The 10,532-nt window shown below is 43.8% G+C and overlaps 1 protein-coding gene across 1 annotated transcript; it reads left to right on the plus strand.

Annotated features, from left to right (window-relative positions):
• Positions 1-616: 616 nt before the first annotated feature.
• STYXL2 (serine/threonine/tyrosine interacting like 2) lies at positions 617-10,238 on the plus strand (the record flags this gene model as incomplete). Its single annotated transcript, XM_080613831.1, has 5 exons — positions 617-729; positions 3,095-3,189; positions 4,035-4,266; positions 5,023-5,240; positions 7,420-10,238. 5 exons carry the CDS (start codon positions 617-619, stop codon positions 10,236-10,238), a joined length of 3,477 nt encoding a protein of 1,158 aa, XP_080469957.1.
• Positions 10,239-10,532: the final 294 nt, after the last annotated feature.

The raw sequence follows: 10,532 nt of genomic DNA on the forward strand, positions 1-10,532 counted from the left end.
CATGGCACAGTGGGACAGGAGTTGCCCTGCTTGAACCCAGGGAACATCAGCTGCTGTGTTTTCGTGCTCCTAACCAAGCTGTGGCTCCTTTGGTCTCCCATGCCCAGGGCAGGCACAGCAGATTGCACACAAAGGATTACAAGGACAAAGTCCCAAGGCTTGAAGTACCTTTGGCCTTGAGTTTTCAGGAGTGTTTCATTTTGAGGAGGTGAGGTCTCATGTTTCTTGCCTCCGATGCTCCTTCCAGTCCAGCTCTGGCTGTGTACAGCTCCTTCCAGCCACCATGCACGCCTGAGCCAGCCAGGGAGGGGATAGAGTTTCTTCCCTGCCACCCCTTCCTTCCTGGCCTTCCTGCACGCTTACTCACAGGCAAGAAGGACATCGGTGCTCGCTGGGCAGCAGCCAGGGAGCTGCACAAGGCCTCAGGAATGGCAGGCACCCTGGCAGAGGGGTCAGTGTGGCTGCCTTGTGGCAAGGGCCCCTCACACGGTTGTAGAAGCAAGATGTGGGAGCACCTTCTGCCATACCCCCCCGCCACTGCCACCCAGATTGGCCTCCTCTGTAACGCCCTCCCTCCTGCCATGCTCCCCTTGCAGCAGATCCTCTCACAGCTGACATGGCCAGCAGCAGAGATTCAGACAGCGAGCAAGTGGTGCCCAGTGAGGAGGATGAGGGACCAGACGTGAAAGCTGTGCAGGCCCAGTACCTCCGCAGCCCCTCACCCAGCCGGTGAGTATGCTTTGCCACGGCACTGCCACTGCCTCTTGGTAGCACAGTAATAGATCAGCTCACCTTCCCGCCTCTTCCACAACGTCTTCTCCGCACCCACACTAGGATCAAGTGTGGATCCCAGAGCTTCCCTCTTCTGTGGTGGGGGTAGCGTGCCAGCAGGGAGAGAGAATTCAGAGACAGGACTCCTGCACTACTTCATCCATCCTGCTAAAAGTGTATGCACACACAGGGGGGGTAAATTGCAGAAAGCATTACTACGGGGTGGTATTGTTGTTCTTCCCTGTCTCATCCTCTTACATCTACCCCCATGCTGGAATTTCTCCTCCCAAATTCAGCCCTGTCTTTCTGTTTTAAGGACCTGTGGATTTTTTATGTTGATATTAGCCTTTCCCAGCCCCTAAAAGACCGAGGGTCTTTGGATTTGGGATGCTTCAGAATCATCCTTAGCTACAGGCTTCAGGGACTAAACAGGAGGCTGTCATAGTGCAAGCAGAAATTGAGTTACCTCAAGCAAAACAAGCATGATTAGGTGTGTTTTCTCCTAAAATAAGGAAATATACATCCATTTGTACTCTTTTTCCTAAAGCAAAATGCTCTGCAGGGCTTTCTGTACGCTTTGAGATGCTTTAAGCTGAAGGCAGGGAGTGGGGATTGAAAAGAACCCGTCCCAGTGGCCCTCAGCAAGTAGGAGGCTATGAAATGTTTCCCATTACCTGTGGGGCACTGCAGAAAAATGAAGACAGAGTGCTTGTTTAATTTAACTAAATGTGGTTTAAAATTGTTCACTGAACTCACATACAGTAAAATCATGTATTGAACTTGGTAAATCACTCTCCTACTGCTCATCAGTCACTCAAAGTGAATGGAAGCACCTCTTCTGTGTATTCCTTTGCCTTACCTTGCTTTCCCTTGCCTTCCCTTCCTTTTCCTTCTCTTCTTTTTTTTTTCCTCCTTTTTGTCATGCTGTCAATGTCAAGAGCAATGATGAAAATGGTAAGGTCCTTCCCAACCAGAATGAGGCACTTGAAGCATCCAGGCTTGAGCAGTTCTGTACCTGTGTGTTTCATGGATGCTTGGGGAAGCTACAGGTAAAATCTGTTGAGGCTGTAGTGGCAGATTATTACCAACTGTTATCTTTATTAAGCTTGGAGGCAACCTTTCCAGCAAAAGGAATTGAAGGCAGGGAATAGCTGCAAATTTGAGTCAGCTCCTGTAAATGAGACTGAGACTCCCTTTGCTCATCTCATAAACTCCTTTGAAGGGCTGGAAAAGGATTACTTTCAGTCACAGTTTACAAGTGTTGGAACCCAACTAAATGACCTACATGAGCTCATTAAGAGGTTTTCTATGCCTGTGCCCTCCATTTTGATTCTGGAGAATGAAAGCATTTGAGCTCTCCAGACACTTGCTGCACCTGTTAATTATCCTCCCTCTTCTGCTTTAATTAAACAAAACCACAGTGTGTTGCAAGTACTGCAAGCCTGCATTGCCAACTAGCTTCTGTGGTGGCTACAAACTTGTCCTGATGATCTGTGCCATCTATTTAGAAGGAAATCTAGAGGGTGTGCATCAGAGAAAAACCTCTGTAAACCATTTTGTTAAGATAGTCTAAATAAGGAAAGATTTGCTTGGACTGTACAGGTGGACCCAGTTGGAAATACATTTGGTTTTGTGGCCCTTTTTAGCTTAACAAAAACGCATGTAAATCACACGTCAGAGAACTGCTGTCAAAGGTGTTTGTGGGTTTCATATTTGTTTACTAACCTGCAGTTAGACGATGCTGTGTGCATGGAAAGACTGTCCACAGATTCATGCAACAAAGTGTTCAATGAGTACTGAGGAAGAGATTCACAAGCTTCAATCTTAATGATTGTATTGCAGCTTGTGATAACTCAAAGGATGCTTCTCGATAACTAGCTGACAGGAAAAAAACCAAGAGTTTTCTAGCATAATCTGTTTTGAATTGTTCAATAAATTCTAGTTAGGACAATGTTTATGTCTGTCTTAAGTGAGAGCTCCTTGTGAGACTATTCCTTGTGATCCTTCCCCACCCCACTCCCAAAGCAGACACTGATCTTCTCTACCCAAAAACTCCTCCACCAGTCTATTCTCTTGCACTCCCAGCTCACTGCAGCTTTTCCGCATGGGACCTGTCTGCATCCTGCAAACACTGGATACCACAGCATATTTGAAGCCTGTAGTGCCACACTGGAGAGCAGAGGTTGACGGTTGGTAGAAAACCTGAGGCTTCCTTCTACCAGTTCCTTCTTCTCTCTTCTGGAATGGGTGAAAAAGGCTGAAGTCTGGAGATGGGATTCCAGTGGAGGGCATTTGCCTAATAGGCAGTTTGGTTGGTTGGCAGGTATTCAGTGATGTCGGATGCTGATACAGAGAGCATCTTCATGGAGCCAATCCATCTGTCATCTGCTGTGGCTGCCAAACAGATAATCAGTGAAGGTAAGAGGAGATAGAGTAAAAAAAATATGTAAGTAGTAGAAACTTGAGTTGTGCTTGTTTTGCCTTTCTCATCCAGAGGTCCTAAATGATAAAAAAGCCCCACCTGAGACAGAGATGAAAACCACAAAGAAATAACAATTTACAGAAAGCTTTGGTGACTTCCTTTGAAGTTGTGAACTGAATCTCTGGCAGAAACATCTTCCACAGTGATGAATACAGTTTTCTGGTTGCTCTGTAACAAATGGAATAGAATAGAACAGAACAGAATATTTCACTTGGAAGGGACCTACAGTGATCATCTAGTCCAACTGCCTGACCACTTCAGGGTGACCAAAAGCTCAAGTATGTTACTAAGGGCATTGTCCAAAGGCCTGATAAACACTGACAGGGATGGGCCATTGATCACCTCTCTAGGAAGCCTGTTCCACTGTAAAGAAATGCTTCCTAATGTCCAGTCTGAACCTCCCCTGGCACAGCTTTGAAGCATTCCAACGTGTCTTATCACTGGATAGCAGGGAGAAGAGCTCAGCACCTCCTTCTCCACTTCCCCTCCTCAGGAAGCTGTAGACTGTATTTTTCTGGAGCTAGAATGAGTGAGCTCTCAATTCCCAGGCCTTTGGCCAGTGTGAGTATGTGTACTGAGAAGACAGTGCAATATGCTCTTCCTGTTACAACCTTAAGGCTTCTAGATGAGCATGTAATGCAGACATTGCAGACAGGATGGTGTGATGTTACTGGGAAAAAAAGCAAACCACAAAGAATTGACAAAGAAAGAACAAAGAATGACAGGACATATGTTTGCATGGGTTTTACATGCTTTTAGTTACAATGTCAGTTTATTCCAGAACTGAAGACAAAGGATGCCAGTGTAGATTCAGCATGTCCCAGGATGTTAGAGTCTGCACGGCAGCTGATGGTGGAAGATCTATACAACCGAGTTAAGGAAAAGATTGATGACACCAGCTTGTTTAACACGCCATGTGTGATGGATTTGCAGAGGGCACTTGTGAAGGACAGGCTGGAGACCCCCAGGGATGCTGTGGATGAAGTCTGGCCTAATGTCTTCATAGCAGAAAAGTGAGTGTCAGCTTTTGTCATCAAGTTGCATGAGATTCCAGTGAAGGGTCAGATGGAACCATTGAAGGCATAACATGTATTATATGCATCTAATACCTTTCATCCCCAGAGAGCTCCAAAGTGGTTTTCAGAATATACTCACAAAGATCTCTGTGCTGAAAAGTAAATACTTCTGGATTAGAATCAGCAACTTCCCTGTGCCCTTTTGATGCTTCAACAATGTGGGAGAGGAAAAGGCAAATAAGCACAAATTACACTGTTCTGATTGGAATTGACCCTGAAATTGGAAGTAAAGTCTTTATTATGTAAAAGAGTTAAAAAAGAAACATCATATCAAATATTGAGTGGAAATGGTTAGGTCTTCTGTACTGTGGCTCAGCTGTCTGAGACACCTGTGCAAGTGACCAGACAGAATTAGTGGATACAGGGTAAAGCAACAATTACGGAGTGATAAAAATTGAGAAATAAGTAATCAACCTGAACTTAGGATGGCACAATGAGTTTAAAATCAAGCTGGACTGGAAACTGCATGTGCAGCTCTAGTGGTGAGTGCAGGTTTCTCATTTTCTTTTCCCAGTGAGTATTGAAAAGAAATACCAGTAGAACTCTCAAAGGACATTAAGGTCTGAGTGGAGCCACATGTTAGATACAGTGTATATAGAGACTGGGAGCTATGTAGACCTGTGACACACACTTTCTCTCCTACCTGAAATAGGAGCACTGATATCTAACATCTTCTTTCTTTCCTTTCTGAAGAAGCATTGCAGTGAACAAAAGCCGTCTGAAGAGACTGGGGATCACACATGTCTTGAATGCAGCTCATGGTACAGGTGTATACACAGGCCCAGCTTTCTACAACGGTCTGAATATCCAGTACCTGGGCATTGAAGTGGATGATTTTCCAGACATGGATATCTCCAAACACTTTCACCCAGCTGCAGAGTTCCTTGATGAAGCACTGCTGACTTACAGGGGTAAGAGGAGATTGCAGTGGTTCCACAGTGCTTGGGAATTAATGGGTGGAAGCATTACTATGATGAACAGCTGATGCCACATTTGTAGTTGGGTGGAAGGCACATACTTTGTTCTCTGTATCCATTTACAAGGAACATTTCTTGCCTGTTTTGCCATGCCTCAATCAAAACAGGAGGGGGAAAACTAGTGAGAGGAGGCAGCCTGACTGTTCTTGCTGCAAGCCCAATGTCTTCAGACTCAAACTGGCTGTAAGGCACCGCTCTCAGCTGCTTTAAAAGTGCCTTATTACTGCAAGAGGTGAAGCTCTGCTCCAATAAATATTTTTAAGATACTGATGTTATGTAATACTATATATTGATACGTATTGTACACTGCAAGTTTCACTTTTGCCAGGATGCTTACTACAAAAGAACAGGCTGATTTACTAGAACAATCCAAACAGCTGGGTTGAACACCTGGGTGTACACCCAGGCTACTGTATAATTTGCTGGACTCCTCTTCCATGGCAATTGTTATTCTGTGGACCTCCAGTATGTACTGGTCAATTTTTTTGCAGTTTCAGTGGACAGTTAGAAATATATTTATAGAATTCAATATGAAAATGAACACCATAATCAGTGATATCACTGATACTCTTCATATATATATTCAATGCATGTAATTTTTGTAAAGACACAACAGATTACCTCCTACTAGAAGTGACAGGAAGAAAAGTGAGAAGTTTTGTTAGTACACAAGAAAAGTTGAGCCAATTTTAATAGCTCACCAAGCACCATGAGGAGGCACATGGGGGAGCATCGATATTCCTCGTAACTCCCATTGCTACACTTGGCATAGTACAGGTGCTTACTGCTGCTGGCATTCATTGACCCTTCAACTCACTAAACTAGCAAAAAATTACAGTCAAGCAGGGAAGAAACGGGTTTCCCTTGGGTTAGTCTGCTGAACTGCCTCATTTAAGGGTCCAGTGAGTACCTGAGCTGACACAGGAAAGGAGACAGAGAAGCTTTGAAAGAAAGCAGAGGAATGAGGTCTCCCCCTTTCGGTGAGCTTTTAGATAGACTTCACTGGCTGTTTAAAACACTTGGAAGGCAACTGAAGCTTTTGATACTAAGATAAGTGTAAAAGACATTTTGGGATTGTAGGAATAGGTTCATTAGGTAAATACTTGCAGTAACATATCAGCAGGCAGAAAAGTGGTGTTTAAACTGGCTTCATTAAGTTTCAGTGCAAAAAGTTTAATTAAACTGGATTTTATCATACATGTAGAAACAGTAATTTCACTTATTTGCAAGCTAGCAAATCCTCATTTACCCTCTCTTCATATTTACAAGTTTTTCTTTAGCTATAATTTGCTATAAAAGTAACTTTAAAAAATAATTCTGTGCCAAAGCTTAGTTTTCTGAAAGAGGTGGTTCTTGCGTAAATGCTGTGAAATAAAGCATATCCACGGCTTTGGCTCTATCCCTTGCAGTCACTGTTTGCAGAACAGTGGTTACTAGTAGTTTGAAGCAGCTGTATCAACCAGTTTGTCAGAGTCAAGATCTGCTCTCTTCTGCTAGTTGCTTGGTTCTCCTGTGCTGAGATACACTATGACTCTGGCCTCTAGCCAGTCTATATGCAAATCTTTGAATGTACCTTGCAAAACAGCAGATGTGGATTCTGGAAAAAATATAATAAAAATAATATTAAATTGTATTTCAGTCCTATAATATGCTGTAAAAAAAAATGAAGTTATTTTTTAGTATCCTCCCAGTACCTTCCTGGAGGCTAATGCTGGTATCTCCTTTTTTATATACGGGGAAACTGAAGCATGGAAGGCTTTAAACATCTTACCCCATGTCAGCCAACAAGTCAAGAATAGTGTGTCACTTGTCTTTCTAATATGTATTAACAGCTTTCTGATTACTTGGGGAAGTGAGTGTGTAGGTGAAAATACAAATATTATTTGTTTTAAAATGTGCCTGCCCGCAACTTTTAAAACTAATGTACTTTTTATTCATACATATATAGATTTTATTAAGATAAAGCTAACAAATATTTAGTACTGCTTTCAGTTACTGATCATATAGCATATAATTTTTAACACTATTCAGAGAATCATTTTGTGATATATATCAGGGCAACTTCTCTATGTTATTGGATATAGCTAATTGCTTCTCTATTCAATATCTGTAGGCAAAATCCTTGTCAACAGTGAAATGGGGATCAGTCGCTCAGCTGTGCTGGTGGCTGCTTACCTGATGATCTACCACCACATGACTGTTCTGGAGGCTCTGATGACTCTGAGAAAGAAGCGTGCCATTTACCCCAATGATGGCTTTCTGAAACAGCTAAGGGATCTCAATGAGCAATTGTTGGAGGAGCGAGAGCTGGAGCATACTGGAAGTGAAGAAGTCACTCCTAGTCAAGGTCCTGTTGTCAATGCAGGGACTTCTTCCCAGCCATCTGGAGCTAGGGACTCAGAAAGCATCATGGGAGCCAAAGCACACTCCATCACAGTAGAAGAAGAGGACACCACCAGCCTGCTGGGTAGTTTAATGAGCTCTTCATCAGTGGAAAAAACCAGCTGGGTTTCCAAACACTCCACCCTCATCAGTGAGGACGAAGAGGAACACTTGTATGAGGAATGGAGGAAGAAACAAGGCCTGCCCGCAAAGGAACCAGGAGTTAACCGTGGTAGAAGAACATTACCAAAGCTTCTGGATCAGGAAGGGGAACAATCTGAGGAGGATGTGGAACAGAGGATCCATGACTGGCAGTGCAGAAATGAGAAATATCAAATTGAGGATCCACCTAGAGAGGAGTATGGAGATGCCAGCATGGGAGGAAGACCTTACCCACCAGGTGAATTCCATGATGTTGAGAGTGTGAGCAGTTTTGAAATCCGAACCCTAAGACAACAGCTGGAAGCCAGTAGCTTAAGCAGGATGAGGAGGAGCTGCACAGGCTCTATGTCTTCAGAGAGCACCTGGGACATGTGGAACCAGAGGCTTCTGGAGATTGAGAAGGAAGCTGCTCGAAGGTATCATTGTAAGAATAAAAACTGTGGGGAGAGGCAACCCCCAGAAACAGGAGAGGAGAGGGATGTGGATGAAGAGAGTGTGCTTTCAGACAGGAGCTCCTTTTACAATTTCTGCCAAAAGAAGAAAGACAAATTGACTCCTCTGGAAAGGTGGAAGATCAAGAGGATCCAGTTTGGCTTTCACAAGAAGGATTTAGAACCATCATCATCTGGTGCACCATCTCCAACAGAAAATGGCAGCCAGGCAGGTGGGGAGGGGACAGAAGGAAACAGTTTGTCAGATATTAACCTGACTGCCTACCAAGCTTGGAAAATGAAGCACCAGAAGAAGGTGGGCAGTGAAAGCAAGGAGGAATTTGTGGAGTTCGCCAAAAGTGAGGATTCTGCATCAGCTAAAAAGAAGCAGAGGCGTGTAGAGCTCCTTGAACGTACAAAGAAGATTTTAGCAGAAAGCCAGTCCATGTGTAGCTGGGAGACAGACAGTACGATGAGTGGGAGTATCCCACTGTCAGCTTTCTGGGCCTCAGAACCTTCTGCAAGTGGTGCCGAGGATGCAGCTTCTGCACTGAGCATGCAGACAAATCATTCATCTTTATCACAGACCAGGAGCAATACAGGGGCAATGCAGCCTCAGATGCTAAGTATACCCCTTCCCAACCTCCCAGTCGGCCCAGGTGACACAATATCCATGGCAAGCATTCAGAACTGGATTGCTAATGTGGTCAGTGAAACCATTGCTCAGAAGCAAAATGAGATCATGATGCTGTCCCGTCCATCATCTGCAATGGCCTCTATAATGTCAGGAGACCTTGGCAGGCATGTAGATGATGATAAAGTTTATCCTCTTTGTGCTCGAAGTAGCTCATCTCTTGCTACCTCTCAGCTTCGCCAGCAGAACATGCACAAGGCTGAGTCTCAGTCTGTCCTGTCTTGCAATACCTCAGCAAATGCAAAAACAGAACAGACTGGTTCAAACATGAAGACAAGACAGACAAGCAAGCCACTGTACAGCCTCTTTGCTGATGAGGTTGACTTAAAGAAAATCAGGAGGAAGGAGAAGGAGATGCAAATGGAAATGAGAGAGAAAATGATAGATTACCAAACTGAAAAGGTGATCAGAGACAATAAACGGAGCACTTCGTTTAAAAAGAAGATGAGCAAAGAAGAGGACAAGGAAATAGAAGATGACAGAGCGAGTACAACAAACAGCCCCAGCCGCCCCTTGCAAGCACATCTTGAAGGAACTGACAGAATCTTTGGTTCAAACACAGGGGTACCGAAGTCAGAGACAGAGACTGATACTACCAAGTGGCTCAGTGGCCTGAAAGCAGAAAGAGAACCATCATCATTTTATGATCAAAGCAAGAAGGCTAGAGAGAAATATAGCAGAGCATCCACAGTTAGAGAGATGGATTCTGAAACATCCAGTTACAGAATCTCCAGATCCCAAAGAGAAGAGCTGGAGAGCTCTTCTTCCTATGAGTCAAAAGGAGACTCACTGAGAACCATGTCAAGATTTTCCTCTGCTTCTACAAAACAGAACAAGAATATGTATAAGTTCTCAAGGTCAAGGGTCAGTGAGACAACAAGTTCCAGAGAAAACTGCCCAGAGCTGCATGTTTTCAGACAAAAACTTGAACCATCCTTTGACTCTGAATCCCCTGAACCATCTACACAGAGTCGAGTTAGATACAATGTGGAGGCATGTGAAGAGGAAGCTAGGTCAGACACGTCAGAATTTGGAGCTAAGCGAAAGTTCAGGCAGAGCTTTTCAAAGTCTGAAGAGGATGTAAAGAAGGAGGCAAAAGTGGAACAAAGTGAAGAAAGATTTGCATCTAGACAGTTCTCACAGTACAGGCGAACCATGCGTAAAGAAGAGGAAGAAGAGATGGATGATGATGCCATTATTGCTGCTTGGAGAAGCCGACTAGAAGAAACTACAGCAAAGCTTCGGCGGCGAAGGGAAGAGTGACCAAGATGAGATTACAGAAACACAAGCAGAGCCACAGAGTCTCTGAATCACTCATCATTATATTTCTGATAATCCTTTGTGGTTTGTAGGGCATTTCCTGCAGATAGTTCTATTCTTAATCAAAAGCGATAAAGGGAAGAGGTCAAGTTTTGGAAGTGTTTGTGGTTTGTCAGAAAGAAGATGCTAGTGTTAAATGATCAATGTAGATAGGAGCACAATGTTAGAAGCTGTTAGGAGACAGACGATGTTTCAGTAGCAAAAGAACCTCAAGTAAAAAGACCAATCACATCCCAT

Source organism: Psittacula echo (assembly GCF_963264785.1).
Source record: "Psittacula echo genome assembly, chromosome: 3".
In the NCBI taxonomy this organism is placed as follows: domain Eukaryota; kingdom Metazoa; phylum Chordata; class Aves; order Psittaciformes; family Psittacidae; genus Psittacula; species Psittacula echo.